The sequence below is a fragment of the Pelobates fuscus genome, chromosome 4 (assembly GCF_036172605.1).
Source record: "Pelobates fuscus isolate aPelFus1 chromosome 4, aPelFus1.pri, whole genome shotgun sequence".
NCBI lineage: Eukaryota > Metazoa > Chordata > Amphibia > Anura > Pelobatidae > Pelobates > Pelobates fuscus.
The window spans coordinates 286,832,569-286,852,937 of NC_086320.1; the positions used below are offsets into that span (position 1 = coordinate 286,832,569).

The 20,369-nt window shown below is 44.8% G+C and overlaps 1 protein-coding gene across 3 annotated transcripts in view; it reads right to left on the bottom strand.

The window, feature by feature from the left end:
• The window catches only part of ATP2C1 (ATPase secretory pathway Ca2+ transporting 1), a 203,403-nt gene that overhangs the window by 64,227 nt on the left and 118,807 nt on the right, over nt 1-20,369 (bottom strand). For all 3 annotated transcript variants that reach the window (XM_063452172.1, XM_063452173.1, XM_063452174.1), the window contains 3 exons: nt 11,687-11,722; nt 10,343-10,404; nt 6,802-6,910 (listed from right to left, as the gene is read on the bottom strand). In XM_063452172.1, coding sequence (XP_063308242.1) covers nt 6,802-6,910; nt 10,343-10,404; nt 11,687-11,722 — 207 coding nt within the window. The remainder of the gene's footprint in view (nt 1-6,801; nt 6,911-10,342; nt 10,405-11,686; nt 11,723-20,369) is intronic.

A 20,369-nucleotide genomic window follows, 5' to 3' on the forward strand; every position in this document is an offset into this window, starting at 1 on the left:
TTTGTGGTTTTAATCAGGACAGTTACAATCTCCCATGTCAAGACATAGAGTGGACATTTTAATGCATAATAAATGCAGCCTCAGATCACTCAATACAGTTTGCCGAACAGGTAGGAACATAGCGTTAAAGGACCACTCTAGTGCCAGGAAAACATACTCGTTTTCCTGGCACTAGAGTGCCCTGAGGGTGCCCCCACCCTCAGGGACCCACTCCCGCCGGGCTCTGGGGGGAGGAAGGGGTTAAACTTACCTCTTTCTCCAGCGCCGGGCGGGGAGCTTTCCTCCTCCTCTCCTTCTTCCTTGCGACGTCATCGGCTGAATGCGCATGCGCGGCAGGAGCCGCACTCGCATTCAGCCGGTCGCATAGGAAAGCATTTACAATGCTTTCCTATGGACGCTTGCGTGCTCTCACTGTGATTTTCACAGTGAGAAGCACGCAAGCGCCTCTAGCGGCTGTCAATGAGACAGCCACTAGAGGATTTGGAGGCTGGATTAACCCTCAGTATAAACATAGCAGTTTCTCTGAAACTGCTATGTTTATAAAAAAAAAAAGGGTTAATCCTAGAGGGACCTGGCACCCAGACCACCTCATTAAGCTGAAGTGGTCTGGGTGCCTAGAGTGGTCCTTTAACCCCTTAAGGACACATGACGTGTGTGACATGTCATGATTCCATTTTATTCCAGAAGTTTGGTCCTCAAGGGGTTAAGCAACTAATACTGAAAGGAAACTGAAAGAGAGGTAGCTAATATGACACAGCAATGTTGGATATAAAAGGAGCTTGAGAGAATATGAAGACAGTGAATGTAATGGGATGGGTGCACCGTAATCATAACCTGATCTTGTGTCCAAAGTCCCTTAGAAATACCTGCAAGACACTTGCATCAGTCAATTGCCAGCCACTTGAGTTTAGCTCCACTAAGGACTGGTTGTCTGACTGACAACTAGGGGGTGTAACAAGGCTCATTCATAAAACTGAAATTTACTATTGAAATCTGCACTTTTTGTAAAATAAAAATAAGAGGACACACTCTTCATATATAAAGGACTTCAGCAAACTAACGTGCTTTAGGTGTGTGGTGTGTTCCTTTAAACTATTTTTAGTGTACAGCTGAAATTCTGTCCTCAGGAATATGTGGTGCTGCCTCCTCAAATCTCTCCTCAGATGCTCAACTAATATGGAAGAATAAGGCTTGGACAGCCAGTGAGCCAGGCTGAGAGCTAACAAGAGATTAAGTTGTTTATGGGCTGAGTGGTCCTTTAAACTAAAACCAAAGTACAATAAAGCTTTATATTAGGTCATCAATATTCCATTAATCAAAGAAACAAACCCAAAAAGAAGAGAGGCCAATCAGTAGACAAGTAGGTTAATAAAATATGGTGGGGGGAAATGTGCCAATATAAAATTAAATCAAAGTAGTTAAAATGGATTTCCTATACGTTCCCTTAATGGCAGATCCGTCTTCCCAATATATGCCAGACCACATGGCAGGAGACTTTGTAAATCACATGAGAAGTTGAACACGTGACGCAATGTCTGATATAATATTTTTTATCATTATGGGGATGCAGAAAACCTCTGCCTTGTGGCATTTGTAGCAATGGAAAGGATCAGGGTGTATGGAAACCCACATGCCTGTTGTGGCAAGTGCCTCCCCCCACCCCGGCCCGAGGGCCAAATCTTCTGCATAAATTAAGTAGCCAACCATGTAATGCAGGATTAAAAATTTTCAAAAGCAAAAATACTAGAAAGTACAAATCTTCTGCATAAATCCAGTAGCCAACCATGTAATGCAGGATTCAAAATTTCAAGACCCAAAGTACTAGTCAGGCCTAAAAGTTTCCCCTTACTGCAAGCCTGGAAATCCACATTTCTACTCGCCAGGGCAGAATGTTTGTTCACCACTAGGTAGTGGGCAAGTGGAAATGTTGAGCCATGATAAAAGAAACACATCTGATCCCTTCCAGATAATTTTCCCTTTACCAAGTGGGTCTTTTAAATTTGCAAATGTTTAAAGGGACACTATGGTCACCAGAACAACTACAGCTTACTGTAGTTGTTCTGGTGAGTATACTAGTTCCCTTCAGGCTTTTTTCATGCAAACCCTGCCTTTTTAGAGAAGAGGCAGTGTTTACATTGCCTCTAGGGACACCTCCAAGTGGCCACTTCTTAGATGGCCACTGGAGGTGCTTCCTGGGTCAGTGCTGCACAGTAGACAGCACTGCCGGCGTCTCCCCGCTCTGCATGGGGACGCTGAATTTTCTTCATAGAGATGCATCTCTATGAGGATGTCCTGATTGGCCATAACGGCATTTGGCCCCGCCCCATGCCGATTTTAGCCAATCCAAATTGCCCTATGGGAAAGCATTGGATTGGCTAAAAATCGGCCATTTTGATGATGTCAAATTGGGGGGGGGGGGGGGAACCAGCTCCGGCAGACCCGTGCAACGCTGGAAATAAGGTGAGTTATCCCATGATGCTATCTAGTCACTAAGGACCAAAATAAAAAAAAATTTAAAAGGAATATTTTCGGCCCTTTGCAGAACACGTGCTACAAGGAAGGTGTGCTTAATATAGTGGGTGCAGGTTTACACACATAATAACCAGGATTGACTAGGAAAAATTTACATTTTAAGCCGAACTGGAAGAGCCAAGCTAAAAGAAAGTTAAATAAAATTAAATAAAAAAATATATATATATTTTAAAAAAATAAGCTCTCAAAAAATTGAGGTGTAGTGAATAAGCATGCAAGTTTGTTTTAATGGTCTCCTTTAAATAATTTTTAGCACATAGTTCTTTAAAATGAAGAGCTATCTGTTCTTCAGTAGTGCAGTAGTTAATAAAAACCCATTTGGCTTTACTGGACAGGCAAATTTATTTTCTTCCTACATCCCTGGGGTTTCTCCTATTTGACAATTTGATGTATCACAAAGTGCAGAGCTCTATTCACATACTCCCTGTGCATTCTGATAGCACACAGCCATGCAGTAATCTAGCTAAATAGAATGTTAAACAAAGTAATTCCGACCTCTACCCAAAACCATACACTTTAAATCTAAAGGGCTTGCTTTACTGAACAAAATGTGAATATAATATTTTAATAGCAGCAAGCGTTTTATCTTGGTTAACAGAGCAGTAAGAACAAGCAGAAACATTTAATGTATTGTAGATTTTCAAAACTATTCTTAGAGGCTAATTTCCCGGCATAACCTAAACTGTAAATAACTCGGGAAAATAATTTGTGAAAAATTAATTTTTGGTGCCCAGTTCACATACTAGAAAGGTGCAGGTTTGGACTTCCTTTACTTACGCTTATTTGTAAATGAGAAAAACAGGTAATCCAAGAAACCACAAAGATGATATGCAATATGGTTACTTTTTATCTTCTTTAGTTTAAAATTTTAAACCCCCTCCACATAACCTGCTTTGCTTCCCTTCTAGCTTCAAAACCAGTGCTTTACGTGTTGTGCATTAGATTTCTGCAAATTGTAGTTCCTTTGCTAGCTTTCTATAGCAAAATGCAGACAATTGCACTACCACTCCCATAAACATTTGCTGTGTCCAAAATGCATAGTTTGCAAGATAAGCTCATCTACAGCAGAAGTAAAGGGACACTATAGTCACCAGAACAACTACAGCTTATTGCATTTGTTCTGGTGAGTAGAATCAGTCCCTTCAGGCTTTTTGCTGTAAACACAGTTTTTTTCAGAGAAAATGCACTATTTACATTACAGCCTACTGATAACTTCACTGGCCACTCCTCAAATGACTGCTAGAGGTGCTTTCTGGGGTAGTGCTGCACATTGTGCCGCACTGACATTCAGTGTCTCCACCCTCTGCATGGAGACACAGAACTTTCCTTATAGAGATGCAGTGATCAAATTCATCTCAATGAGGAGATGCTGATTGGCCAGGGCTGTGTTTGGCTTGTGCTGGCTCTGCCCCTGACCTGCCTCCTTGACAAGCTCAGCCAATCCAATGCTTTGTGATTGGCTCAGATCAACACTTCTGATGTCAGCCAAGGAGGCAGACCAGGGGCACGGCCAGCACCAGTAGACTGGAATAAATGTAAGATTTTACTTTATTTAGGGGGAAGGGAAGTGGCAGCGGGCCTAGATGGTGTTTTTAACACTGTAGGGTTAGACATACATGTTTGTGTTCCTGACCCTTATAGTGTGTTCCTGACCCTTATAGTGTTCCTTTAAGTGAGCAGTGTGAATGGCTGAGTCCGATCCTGATTTGGTGAGAACTCGCTGCAAACCCTGCACAGCCTGAGACATTGTATTCAAAATAAGAACTTTGAACGTGATGTTTTTTTTTTTTAATGTTTTTTTTTTTAATTATTTTTAAATTAAAGGTTTGCATGTGTTTTTTCATGCGTTATCTATTTAATGCATAAACAATTAAGTGTCTACTAATTAAGTGTCAAGAATTACCAAAAATTTGCATAAGAATATACACCTGGCCAAGAAACACCTGAGCAGCATGAGATTTAATTATATTTTGTCACAGAGAATGCAGAAAACTACATTCGACTATGTAAGAAGGAGCTCAAAATCACACATAATATAGCAATGTAAACAAATGCAAATTAATGAATCAATACTAATTTTACCTCAAAATTTAACTTTTTAGACATTTTTCACAAGGAAATCTGCATTTATTGCAGTAAAAAAAAAATTTATTCAACATCATGTATACTCTGTTTATGTACCCAATAAAAACACATTGCAGACAGAAAGCACACACTAGGCATGTATCTCTCTGAGCACAGAGAACGATCAGCTCAGAGAAATAGGACACCAGAGACATTAGACTGATTGACTGTTCCAGCTTGTGCCATGCATGTGCAGTGTTTACGCATTACATGCTTTTCTAAACTCAATATTTAAGTATGGACAGGAGTACAACAGGATATAAACATAGTGCTGTAGTATGCATCCCTGGCTGATCCACAGCTTTATTAATACATCAAAAAGGAAATCAAGTCTTTCAAGAATCTTAAAATTAGGAAACAATTGTATTAACGGTGATATAATATGGGCTTACTCCAAGACTTCTCTGTAAATTTAATAAAAACTGAGAATCACCAATAACTTGGTAACCTTTTTTTCAAGTGATGCTCTATATTTGTTCAATTTCATTAAATGAAAATTAAAGATTTAGCAAGTGACATCAAAGTTCACGCCATGCACAATTCAATGGAGGGAAAGGCGGAAAGGCAATGTTTTTGTTTCAACTGCTTTATGTATGTTCGCACTTTATGACGGATATGCACAAAAAATATATATATATATTACTTTTTTTGGTGTTTTGCCTACAAATGTATAGATTAGGAGAAAAGCATCTTTTAAAATATTTTTTCTCCAACCTCTCAATCAATTTTGTAGCATAGACTCTATGCTGAAGACTGTATTGATAAAGAGAGCAAAAAGGACCTCCCACAGGCGGTTCTTCTTCTCTCCACACATAGCTACCACTTTGGTTGCCATGGTAACTCCCTAGCTGGCACTGTTAGTGCTGGCTAGAGAATATAGAAATGGTTGATGTCACTCTGTTCAGACGCCGGCATCCTGCCAAAGAAGCCAGCATGTCGGCGTCACTGATGAGGTTTGCCCTGCTTGGGAAAGCATAGCTTTCTTTTTTGAAGTTGTTTCATGGTCAGGATAGGACTGTGTTCATCCTAGGCTTTATTGTACCTTTTTTTCAGTGGATTAATGGAACACTATAAAATATAAGGGCCTGTGACTGTGCTGAATAACATTCAGCTATTTCCGCTTTGGTAGAATACCCAGTTCTAAGTGTCAACTATTTGTCTTGATCATGTAAATCCAATTATGGCTCCTCTAGTTTTAACTGATGAAGAGCTACCATTTACCACACTATGTTCTAGATCAGGGGTAGGCAACCTATGGCACTAGTGCCATTCACGGCACTCGAGATGTCTTTGCACGGCACTCAAGGCTGCTAGAGCCAAACGCACTCTGGCCTATCACGAGTCCCAGTAAAACTTCAGATATCTGCTAATACGAAAAGGTAGTGAAGGACAATCCTCAATTTATGCATTGCAGCACATAGAGGAAGTGATCTCAGATCACTTCCTCCTAGCACTTGTGAATGGGAATCCACACTGTAGTAGAGCAGCCCTCGACAGCTATCGCAACTCCTGTCCTTGACCAGTACCTGGCCAGCCCGGTCCCCACTGGAACCAAGGGAACCCACCCACACTGCTAGATATACACAGAAATGCAGAATAACCCTCCCCTCATACAAATAATACGAACAGCCCACACACACACACACACAACACACAATCCCCACAAACGCAACACCACTAACAATCCACATACATGCACACAACCCCACATGCAGCCTCTCACATGCAATGCCCCAAACAGCCCCCACACACTACCAATAACATAATGTGACATATCCACCCACACACAATTCCACAAGCAGCCCTCATACACAGCCCACATTCATATGTATCATACACGATACCATAAACTACTAACGAACATATACAATATAATGCTCATATACGCACAAATACAACGATACAAAGCAATTACAGTAAAAATAACACAAGCAGAATACGGCAGCATACAAACCTCAATTTAAAAAAATAGGATTGGCACGCTACGGGACATCACAATCCTATATCGGCACAGTGCTGCTAAAAGGTTGCCTACCCCTGTTCTAGATGACTGGAACATTAAGCTAGTGTTACTTTAGAATGTGGTATGCTTTGGTTCAAGAGTCAATATTTTATTGATAAAAAGTAGTTCAGTTTTTCACTTACTTCAAACAAACGTAAATCAGCCGGAACTCTGTCTCCAACAGTCAAACAAACAGTGTCTCCCGGAACTAGTTCTCTTGCAAGTGTATGCTCCGTTCTGCCCTCGCGTATACTAAAAGAGTACAAAAATAAGAATGCATGCATTTGAAGCAATGTTTCCAGTGCAGTCATGATACACTGGAACAGTATACAAAGTGAATGCTATGGTCATAATCTTTGCTTCTACTTTAATATTTGATTTGTTAAAAAAATAAATAAATAATAACAATATTATGATGAAAACGCCATATAGTGTTAAGGCTATATTCTGATTGCCTGCTAATTGTATTCCCCCCAGTAATAATACATCTGCAATTCAAATCCTGGTCATTAATGTCTAATTCATTAGTAACAAAAGTGCGTACACCCCTAAGTGGAAATTGGGCCCAATTAACCATTTTCCCTCCCCGGTGTCATGTGACTCGTTAGTGTTACAAGGTCTCAGGTGTGAATGGGGAGCAGGTGTGTTAAATGTGGTGTTATCGCTCTCACACTCTCGCATATTGGTCACTGGAAGTTCAACATGGGTCCTTATGGCAAAGAACTCTCGGAGGATCTGCAAAAAAAAGAAGTGTTGCTCTACTTAAAGATGGCCTAGTATATAATAAAATTGACAAGACCCTGAAACTGAGCTGCAGCACGGTGGGCAAGACCATGCATCGGTTTCACAGGACAGGTTCCACTCAGAACAGGCCTCGCCATGGTCGTCCAAAGAAGTTGAGTGCACGTGCTCTGCGTCATACCCAGAGGTTGTCTTTGGGAAATAGACAAATGAGTGCTGCCAGCATTGCTGCAGAGGTTGAAGGTGTGGGGGATCAGCCTGTCAGTGCTCAGACCATATGCCGCACATTGCATCAAATTGGTCTGCATGGCTGTCGTCCCAGAATTAAGCCTCTTCTAAAGATGATGCACAAGAAAGCCCGCAAACAGTTTGCTGAAGACAAGCAGACTAACAACATCGATTACTGGAACCATGTCGTGTGGTCCAATGAGACCAAGATAAACTTATTTGGTTCAGATGGTGTGAAGCGTGTGTAGCGGCAACCAGGTGAGGAGTACAAAGACAAGTGTGTCTTGCCTACAGTCAAGCAAGGTCATGGGAGTGTCATGGTCTGGGCCTGCATGAGTGCTGCCGGCACTGGGGAGCTACAGTTCTTTGAGGGAACCATGAATGCCAACATGTACTGTGACATACTGAAGCAGAGCATGACCCCCTCCCTTTGGAGACTGGGCAGCAGGGCAGTATTTCAACATGATAACGAACCCAAACACACCTCCAAGACGACCACTGCCTTGCTAAAGAAGCTGAAGGTAAAGGTGATGGACTTGCCAAGCATGTCTCCAGACCTAAACCATATTGAGCATCTTTGTGGCATCCTCAAACGGAAGGTGGAGGAGCGCAAGGTCTCTAAGATCCACCAGCTTCGTGATGTCGTCATGGAGGAGTGGAAGAGGACTCCAGTGGCAACCTGTGAAGCTCTGGTGAACTCCATGCCCATGAGTGATAAGGCAGTGCTGGAAAATAATGGTGGCCACACAAAATATTGACACTTTGGGCCCAACTTAGACATTTCCACTTAGGAGTGTACTCACTTTTGTTGCCAACGGTTTAGACATTAATGGCTGTGTGTGGAGTTATTTTGAGGGGACAGCAAATTTACACTGTTAAACAAAGAAACACTATAGTGCCAGGAGTACAAACATGTACAGAAGTGCATAGAGAAGGAATCACAGTTTAGGTTTCCGGATACCTCTCCAATGAGAGGAAAGGGTTTAAACTTTCCTTTTTACCCATGCTGTGCATGTCTTGCCGTGTCTGGACCTGCCTCCATGGGTGAGATCATCACTGGGAGACTATTGCACATGTGAGGTAAAATTATTTTGCAGCTCTATAGATGCAGAGCATGGAGACACTGAACGCCAATTCACTGGATTAGGAAGCACCTCTAGTATTCGTCTAAGTGACAGCCACTAGAGGTGTTACTAAGCACCAATGCACCAGTGCTAAGATTGCAGGGAAATGCTATGGACACCAGAACCACTACATTAAGCTGTAGTGGTTTTGCTTACTATAGTAAGGGTCCCTTTTAATATATATTTGTCCATTAGCTGCCAAGTGCATTTTTCCAGAGAGCGGTAAACATCTTAAAAGAACCCATACTGCAACACTAAAGTGGGAAATCAAGAAGAAGTGAAATTCAACATTTAAGCCAAAATAGCCAGATTGGAAAAATTCTCCAAGTCAGTTCGGCTTTCAATTTGGCTATTCTGGCCTGAAAGGGTTACTCCTTGTCTTACTTTATTACTGTGCATTGTTTGATTTTTCTTTTTTATTTTGGATTCATGAGTTTTGGGTTCTTTTACCGTTTTTTTCCTTTTGATGAATAAATTCATGATTGTGAATCTTTTGTAAGATGTTATATGTCCGCTCTTGTTCATAAACTAATAAATAATCTTTTTGCTTTTTATGGGATGTGCTCCTTAATTCATTTTTAATTTTAGATTTAAGACTCTTTGGGAACAGAGACTTTTCAGTAAGTATCTTTTCTTTCTGTAGCTTGGAGTATACTCATTTGTCAATCTGTTTTCAAAGTGTGCTCTCCTTGTTCATTATTCTTTCTAAGGGTTACTCCAGGCACCGTGAAAACTTCAGTGATCTGACATGGTCATCGTGCCTAGAGTCTGTATGTGCAGTGTTTTGCTGTGAACAGCACATACCAAATTTAACCCTCTTTGATGCCGCAGGTGTAACTTCACCTGTGGCAGCATTATGGGGCGTCATCATACAGTCCAAAGAGTTCGGAGCTGGCTAACGTCAAATCTGTGCCAATTTAGCAGAGACAGATTAGATCATGCTCTAAGCCAATGAATGACAGGTATGATTGACATCCAAGTTCTGCAGCTCTACAGAAGATGGACGTTGTAAACCCTGCTTCACAGGAGACCAGGTACCAGGCAACCAGGTAAGGAAGCAAACTGTTGTAAAGCAGTTTGCCTTATTACCGGGAAACGGTGACTGGGTACATTACAGTAAGCTGCAGTAGTTAAGATGGTTGGAATATCCCTTAAATCTTTTAATTAATTTTGAATTCACTTTGAAGTCCTTACTTTAGTGAATAATCCTGAGAGTGAGCATCTATGAGGAATATATATATACACATACCGATTTACACTTTCCAGATTCCATTACGGTTAGAAATATCAGGAGTTGAGACATAAGGATCAGCGTAATGTGGGAGTGAGGGACTGTATTATAATAAGAATAGAAAGCAGTTTACAGTAGAGAAAGACTATTAATGAAACCATGACAGTGGAAAACAAAAAATAATGCCTGGAATATAGGGAATAAAAGAAAGAACTGATGCCGGTGGAGATTCTGAACTTTAGCACAGAAAAGGAAGTAAGGAACAGTTCAGAAAGGAAACAGACACACTCGTAAACTCATGTCAGATATTAGCCTGATGATGTACAATGCGATCTGTAAAATCTATTACACAGCACATACCAATGACATTCTGGTGGTACAAGTTTGCTCAGTTCTTCCAGAGATTTTTCCGAGCGATACTCCTAGAGTTGCAAAAGAGAGAGAAAGCAAGATAAAAGAGCTTCACAATAACCCTGAAACAAAATACTGGGCGCACAGTCTGAAATCAAGTCCTACAGTGATGAGCTGATGAAGGACAAAGGATAAATAACATGGATGAGTTAATCTAATTGAGTAATCTACATTCTGTAAAATTGTCATTATAACTAACAATGTAGCTGGTAATATATTCCTCCAGCTGGAACAAAATTAGGCTGTAAGAACAAAGGTTTCAGCGTGAAGGAAAATGTTGATATCTTCATAAATATAGAATTAATAGTACTATAAACATATTATTTGATAGAAAGGACGTATGAAGACAATGGGCTATCATTGGGGCATGGATAAGTTGTGCAGATATTACATATTACATGCCAAATGCAGAAACGACAAAAGAAAAACAGTAACAACATGCAAAAATGTAAATAACAAACAGTTAATTTTATTAAAGATTTAGTATATGGAGCGTATAAGACCAGGGGTCCTCAAAGTTCGGCCCGTGGGCCGGATCTGGCCCGCCAGTGTCCCAAATCCGGCCCAAGCACTCAGGTCCACCCAATGGGCCCTATATGTTCAGGGTTCCTGTCAGCGCTGCGGCCGTGCAATAGCACGACCGGGCCCCTTTAAAAAAATAAAAATAAAAATGGCAGTCACAAAGTAGTGCTGGGAGGAAGTGACGGTCGTAGGTCACTTCCTCCCAGCTCGCTCCGCACGGGAGGGAAGAGAGCCAAGTTGCGTGAGCCACGCCGACTCCCATCAGCCACAGTCACCCTCCTGCGTGTGTGTATGTCAGTATGTATGTATGTATGCCTGTCTGTGTCTATGTATGTATCTGCATGTATGTGTATGTGTGTATTTCAGTATTTTGTGTGTGTATGTATGTTTGTATGTATGTCAGTGTGTGTGTGTATGTTTGTATGTCAGTGTGTGTGTGTGTGTGTGTATGTATGCATGTCTGTCTGTGTGTATGTATCTGTATATATGTGTGTGTAGTTCAGTATGTATGTCCGTATATATGTATGTCTGTTTATGAATGTCCGTATGTGTGTGTGTGTGGTTTTATGTCCTTATGCGTGTGTGTGCAGTGTGCATAGGAATTTGTTAATTTTTTTTTTAAAGTCTGGCCCCCAACAGTGTCTGAGGGACCGTGAACTGGCCCCCTGTTTAAAAAGTTTGAGGACCCCTGGTATAGACAATGTATAAAGCAAACTATGATCAGAAGGGGGGTATGATTCATGGCATTTAAGTGATAGTGAAAGCACTTACCTGGACAAAGGCAACTGTGACAACAATAAGTATAGCCTGGAGGGGTAAAAAGCAGGTAAATCAGGTACAATTAAAGTCAGGTCAGATGCATTTCTTACCAAAAATATTTACTATAACAAAGTTTCTTTAAATTCCTAGGTCCATGAGGAAGATGCGGACTTTACAAGAGAGAAATTTGCTTAATTCAGGAGTTTAAGCCTAGGCATATGTTTGGTTTTGAACATAGAGCTGTTAAAAGTTTAAACATATCCCTTGTCCCTGCTTGTCCCCAAAACATACTGCAAAACTGCACGGTGCTGTCATTAATCGCTCCTAATTATGCTGTGAAAATTGCACAGCATTATCATCCAACGTGCATTAGGTTTTCCTACTGAGTTGAAAATGCTTTGATAAACCATAATATCAGCATGTTGTGCAGGTGGATCGAGGATATGTCTGCAATTTTAGCTGCTATTCCTGGACTTTGAACAAAAAAAAAAAAGGTATAGTTTGCAATCAGATAGAATTTGCTATCAGAATGAACACAATTTCCTCATCTGAAGAATAGAAGGTTGTGAACAAAAAACACATAAATGCCTGCTCTGCTCTTACTGTGACAAGGCCTCTAGCTTACACTTAGCTCACTGCCACGGAGAGTTATAGTACAAAGACCAGCATGGAATGAATTGCAGAAGACGCCCTCGGTATGCACCCGCATAGAATATAATCTTGCTATTGCAGAGGAAAGCAGACAGAAAAATATCAATTGTCCCTCAACAAATTCATTTAAATTCATACCCATATTCTTATCAGCACCTGTCATGACAAACATTAAAAAGGACAATCATTTATCTATATGCTGTGCTAGGCAAAATGCTGGCAACGTTTTTTTTTCCCTCATCTCCTTGGGATTTACTCCTATGCCCTTGGCATACAGAACTTTAGGAATTGTGAGATCTCACTCACATCCATTCCAGGACACCATGATGGGTGTGGCAGAAGCAATCTTTAAGAAAGAATATATATATATATATATATATATATATATATATATATATATATATACACACACACACATACACACACACACACACACACACATATATATACATATATATTACACACACGCTGGTGAGTTCCCCATAGGCTAAATATATAGGCTTGATAACAGTATATTGTGATAGGCACTCATTGTTACGTAATTGAAGCCCAGGTTCTACATAGGATAAAATCCTATTTCCAGTACCCAGTGAAGATGAATGCACAAATCTTCAACACCAGTGTCTAAACGTTGCCACCTGTAGTTTTGATGGGTTCAAGAAAAATCTCATTTGAAAAAAAGTGGCATATGTGAAATCTGAACTTGTTAACCACCTGTGATGCCAGGTTCCCTTTAATTCCTCTACAAAATGTACTGCTTTATGGCTAAATTAGCTATTACCTTGAAGAAGAAGAAAATAAATAAATAAATATGTATATGTGTGTGTAAAACTCATTTTTATGGCAGAGTGTAATTGATTGAGGAAGTCAAAGATCAATTATTCAAGGAGTAAAAAAATATTTTCTAGTAAATTAAGATTGTATCCTTGTCAAATAAAAAGTTAATTCACTACAGAGGACAGTTAGGCTTAACTCTACAGATTAAGTAGGTATTGTTGTTCTAAGCATTTCCTAAAATCATCCAAAATATAAAATATTTAACTATACGCAAGTCATAGACACTTCCTGACTAAATTCAGCAATAAAAAAAGTTGTCTTCCATCTTCCACTTCTGGAGACAAGAAGAGGCTCTGCTCCAAAATCCAAACAGGACAATGCTGCACATCATTGCTTGATGGCTGATATGCAATCCTTTACTGTAGTGGAGATTGAGAAGTCTGCAAGCACTCTTAAAAAGCACATTCAGACCGAAAGGCTGGAGGAGAAAATGGAGTTGGTGATCTCTTTTCATCAGTACACTGCTGAAAATCTCTACCCTGGAGGATGCAGTGGATGTAATTTCCCATAGACTGCAAATAAGTAATGTTCTTCTAAGGATACCTTCTTAAGTTGTTATGGCCAAATACCTGCTGAATACTGTGGTTGAAATTGTCATGACGTGCCAACTGTTCTGTGGCAAGTTGACAAGAAAACACACAGCTCTATGATAGTCTCAAGATGATAAGGGGGTCTAATATATATATATACCCCTCAGAGAACTGGGGACGACCCCTGCTACAGTACCGATGACACTACCTGGTTGCTGGCGCCCCCAGCAACGCAACACATATCTGCCACGCTAACCACAGATATTGGGGGGGGGGGGAGCGGGCTGGGGTTTCCTGGACTGGGGCTGCCTGGGGCTATGCAGCTGAACCGCACACTCCCCTCAGAGAACTGGGGTCGACCCCTGCGACAATGCCGAGGACACTACCTGGTTGCTGGCGCCCCCAGCAACACATACCTGCCACGCTCACTACAGCTATTGGGGGGGGGAGCGGGTTGGGGATTCCTGGACTGGGACTGCTTGGGGCTACGCGGCTGAACCGCACACTCCCCTCAGAGAACTGGGGTGTGGGGATGGGATGAACACACCGCTCATCTACAAACAGGCTTACCTGATATAGTTAATACCGGGCTGAATGCTCCGAAATTAGCCTGGGGATGATGTTTGGTCTCCTAGTGTGTGGTGCACTTGCGCAGCGGGCAACACACCTGTCCCCGGCCAGGGGGGCATGCGATGGAGGGCACACGTTAAAATGATACCTTGGGCCATGACACACGCCCTACCAACACATAGTGACTTAACGCTACTCCAGAGGACACAGGCTGCCCCAGCTCACAGATACCAGGCAGCAACTAGAGCCTGACACAACAGGCGAACGCGCCTGGCTGGAGAATGAGCCACTAAACCCTTACACACCCGAACATAACAGCGACATATTGAGGGGCATACGCTCCACCTCTAACACACACTCTTACGAGTGATGCTTTTACAATCCATCGTGCCCCCCTGGAACCCGCCCTTTTACAGGCCCTGATGCGCACAACGCGTTACACCCACAGCCGTTCATGTGACACCACTTATGGTACCCGAGGCAGCCTCAGTGCCGGTCCCCTAGCGCGCCCCGATGAACGGGGGCTCAGTGCCTTGGGACTGGCTCACAGGATTAGGGCCTACTTGTGCAGACTGGTTTACATAGTAATATAGACAGCAGAGGGTGTCTTCTTCATGCAGTATTGACGTGAAATATGTACTGTGTATTTTGTAATATGTACTGCATATTTATATGTACTGTATATTTTGCTGGTATAACTGAACATGCTCCTGCGAAGGCATCACCGCCCTTAACATGCCAACTTGACCTATGTTTGCTCGGTTTGCTGGAACCAACTGGCGCTGGTACACAGGACACACGCTGCACATTACACATGCACCACATAAGGCGACAGCGCAGAGGGCACACCAGAGGACATGCCTAACCCAATACCGGAAGCTTATCACACCAGTCTCGACTGTGCCAACCAACCAGCTGCACCCGAGCTATGACAGGCCCCCCGGACCACTCTCCTATGCCAGGGCCCACCCCCCCTCCGGCCCTCACGGGCGTAAGACAGGCAGCCAACACTGACCCCATCCTGACAGATATGGGCGATACAGACAACCCGATCACTACCCCAGGGTCCCCTAGACGGTAGGCCCACCCCAGGACAGAAATAGAGACACCTTTGATACTCCGCGCGGGACGTAGTACCCCACCTCTCCCCCATTAAGAAATCGACACACATCCACAATACAACCCCTAATGTGTGTATAGAATACACAAGCAACACTCACAGGAACACAGCTACATACACGGTGGCTGAGCACTGGTGGACAACCACTCGACTCCTCGATACACTTATACCAATAGGGCTCATATACTAGGGCCAACTGGAACGACCTTAGGAGAAGGTACCACTTACCCCACTCCAGTTCGTGCGCGCACTAAAAACCCTGCGGGGAGCCGCCGGTGGGACACCGCTGTTGGATAACTGGTGGGTCACATCGTTGGCTGCCGCCGCAGGCGCACGAAACCCCTCCCCGACCGGGAAGGGCAATCGCCGCCGACCCTCGGTACCGCAGTCGTCACTTTATTGAGACGATCCCCGATACACTCTCAATACCCAACCCCGCCCTACCTCACCCCCACCCCTCACCCAACCTAGGTGCCAGCCGTGCCCCCGGGAGCTCGCTCACCCGGACGCTACCCGGGCCCTTGGAAAGCCAGACACCGGCGCGGCGTGAAATGGCTGCACCCACCGCCTCAAGCCAGGTGCAATCCACGCACACAACTGGAGCCCCTAGGACCTACCTTCCAGACCCATACAGGATCCTAACCCTGAACTGTAGGGGATTAAATATACCAGAGAGACACACACAATTGCTTCGAGACCTCCGCAGACGCCACATCGCGGTGGCCTTTTTGCAAGAAACCCACTTTAAAGAAGGATCTGTACCTCCGCTGAAAAGCAGAGAATACCCGACAGGTGTCTTCAGCAACCACCCATCCGCAAAACGGGCTGGGGTAGCAATCCTCCTTGCAGCGAAACTTCAGTTCCGAGAACTAGGTAGACTGATAGATCCCCAGGGACGCTACCTCTTTTTAAAAGGCGAAATACAGGACCGTATATACACATTTGCGACACTGTACGTGCCGAATCGCAACCAGGCCCAACATATCCGCAGGACCCTGTCCCAACTCTCCTCCTTCACGGAGGGGACCCTGATGCTAGGAGGGGACCTCAACACCCCCTTACACCCACTGCTAGACTCCTCCACAGGGCATAGCAGCATCCCACAAGGGGCCCTGAGGAGTATACAAACATCCTTACGCAATCTAAGACTCGTGGACTGCTGGAGGGCAACCCACCCCACAGATAAGGAATACACCCACTACTCGGTTCTCCATAAACGGCACGCCAGATTAGATTACTTATTTATGCAACAGGAACACCTCCCGAAGCTGCAATCTGTGGCGATGGAGCCAGCCCTCTGGTCCGATCACGGCTCAGCTGTCATGGTAGTGGACTCGCCGCTGATGCGCCCCGCCACGAGAACATGGCGACTGCAAGACTCCCTCCTTCTAGACCCGGGGATACGGGACAAGGTAAGCGAGGCACTAAACACGTACTTCGACCTGAACACAACGGACGACCAAATGGCTACCACAGTTTGGGAGGCGCACAAGAGCGTCATTAGGGGCACACTGCTTAGCCTCACTGCCCAAAAGCGAAGGGAAACCCGACAACAGATGACTGACCTCATAGAGAAAATTGCGGAGTTGGAGTCGTTACACCAACGATCCCAACTGATCTCGACCCATGCTAAACTACTAGAGGCACGCAGGTCCCTGCGAGACCTCATCACCCAAATCCACCACCGCTCAATAAAACGTTCGAAGGCGTTCTTCTACCAACACGCGAACAAGGGGGGCAAACTCTTGGCAAAAATGCTCAAGGGCCCCCAATCATTGGCTCAGGTGCACAAGCTTCGGAAGGCTGATGGAACGATTACCCAACTCCCGGACAGGATCGCGACCGAATTCCGGACCTTCTATGCTGCGCTATACAACATCGAACAACCCGACCAACAGACGCGGGAGGAAGAGAGACAACGACGTATGCAAGATTACCTGAGGATGCACATCGCGACCAGGCTCCAACCGGACGAAAGAGAGGCCATGGAAGCCCCGATCACAGAAGCAGAGATAGCTGGGGCCATCAAGGTCGCTAAAACGGGACGCGCTCCCGGACCGGATGGATTCACACTGGAATACTATAAGCGGTTTAAAACCATACTCATCCCAAAGCTTACGTTAGCCCTTAACGCCCTCACAACCGGAGCCTTTCTTCACCACGAATCACTATCGGCTACCATCACGGTCCTCCCCAAACCAGGGAAGAACCCGGAACTCTGTAGTAGCTACAGACCTATTTCCCTTCTCAATGTGGACGTGAAACTTCTCACGAAAATCCTCTCCAACAGACTGGGTCCCCTACTGCCAAAACTTGTACACCCCGACCAAACCGGCTTTATACCCGGGAGGGAGGCCAGGGACAGCACCCTGAGCACTCTATCCATCCACCACCTAGCACGACATCATAAGATCCAAACCCTCCTCTTATCCACGGATGCCGAGAAGGCATTCGACCGGGTAGACTGGTCATTCCTCATGAACACCCTACGGGAAATGGGAATAGGGGCCCACATGATGCTATGGATCCAAGCACTCTACAACGGACCGAACGCAAGAGTCAGGGTTAATGGCGCACTCACGGACTCGTTCCAGATACGGAACGGCACAAGACAGGGCTGCCCATTGTCCCCAATGCTCTTCGCACTTTCCCTAGAACCTTTCCTGGAAGCGGTCCGCCAGACGGCAGAGATACAAGGCTTCCCGTGGCAGGCCTCCACACACAAAGTGGCAGCCTATGCAGATGACCTCCTATTCTACGTGGTCAAACCGGAGACCACACTGACCGGCCTGATGACACTATTGGAGGAATACGGACAATTGTCAAATTTTAAATTGAATATGGCAAAATGCGAGGTACTAAATCTCACGGTACCTGCATCAGACGAAGAAACCCTAAAAAGCCGATACCCCTTCCGATGGGGCCCGTCCCACATGCGGTACCTCGGAATAGCTCTTCCTAAGAATATGTCAGAACTATACCGGATAAACTACGTGCCCCTTCTCCAACGTATACTACAAGACCTGAAGAACTGGACATACCCCCACATATCATGGATAGGTAGAGTGGCAGTTCTGAAGATGAACGTGCTACCCAGACTACTCTACCTATACCAAACACTACCCCTGGCCCTGCCGACAACCTTTTTCTCCTCACTACGAACCGCTATGACCCGATACGTCTGGAACGGACGACAGGCGAGAATCCGCCGCGACCTCCTCGGCCTCCCGAGACCCTGGGGGGGTCTTGCACTACCGGACATGCGCAAATATCACCAGGCGGCCATCTTACAGAGAATCTTGGACTGGCATGCCCACCCACACCACAAACAATGGGTTGCGCTCGACAAAGGACACCTTCACCCAAACTTGATTCCGAGGATATGGAACGCGGGTAACTCCTCACCTGCTACCCTTGACCCAACCTCTATAGTAGCACACACGCTGAAGGTGTGGGACCGCCTCAGAGGAGCCATCAATGTCTCGCCGGCCCCAAGCCCATTGATTCAAGTACAGCACAACCCCAAAATAGGAGGAGGAACACACCCACAAGCCTGGGGTTTCATCACCGAGGGCGATCACATTCCTATATACCGAGCTCTAGGCAACGCGAACTTAAGATCCTTAAGAGAACTGACTGATGGCCCCCCAGCATCACTTATGCAAACTCTCCGATACGCGCAACTCAAAAACTTCTACCAGACCCTCCCAAACAGGGCTAGGATCCACCGAGACCTAACATGGTTCGAGGGCCTCTGCGACAATAAAACTACACCGGACAAAGCCCTCTCCCTCCTCTACCAGCATCTCCTGGTTGGACACCTGGAAACCAAAAACGCCCACAAGAGAGGATGGGAACGGATGCTAGACACAACGTTCACTGAGTCCCAATGGGAAAAGATACTGATCCTACACCATAAAAGCTCGTCCAGCACCTATTACCAAGAAACAAACTTTAAACTCCTGACCCAGTGGTACAAAACACCCGACAAACTACATAGAATCTTCCAGACAATACCAAACATATGCTGGAGGTGTGGCATGGGACCAGGGACACTAACGCACATATGGTGGGACTGCCCCCTCATCACAACGTACTGGACGGAGGTACAACGGGAAACCACGGCAATACTAGGAGACGCAGGCGCATTCGATAAAGAACTAGCCTTGCTACACTCCACACCAACACCCATCGGAACATACCGGAAGTCCATACTCAGACATCTCTTGAATGCAGCCAAAGCCCTGATCCCGCAGTACTGGAAACAAACCACCATCCCAACCGTCACACAATGGCTGGATAAAGTAGACGAGATCTACACAGCGGAATCAGTGCAAGCCACACTCACGGGTACGGAAGAGAAACACACGGATAGATGGCTCCCGTGGTTGGTTTATGTGACGAACCGAGCGGTAGGGGCAGGTGGGAGTGCAGTCCCATAGACAGCAAGGATAAAAAGCCCGGCTAGAAAACCCGCCCTCATCCTGAATCGAAACACCCAGGGCGACAGATGGGACGATGCACCCCGGGGGCTGAGGACCAGGTACCTACCCGTTTACCTCCTCTTCCCCCCCCCCCCATCTCCCCCAACCCGAGCCTATAAGTCCCTAACAGACCACTCTCGCGGCTAGGGTGCTAGTACACGCAACACACCCAAACGACAATCACACAATTAGGCCCCTATCCACCCTACAACCCACAGCCACGATACTCCGAGCGACTCCACTCCGCTATAACACCCGACCTCGCCACCCCACACTTATACACTAGCGGCCCTCAACTTCATACAACCCATACGCCCACCCAAAAGAACACAACCCTCACATATACCAAATCCTCTTCCCAACTCTCTAGTACCTGAAGCTATAATACCAACCCACAGTAACTGGACAATATCTGGATACGCTATAGGGTAAGATGTTACACACCTAACGGTCCCCATAGACCTGAGAGACTACCAAGGGCAACAGAACGAAACCCCACCATT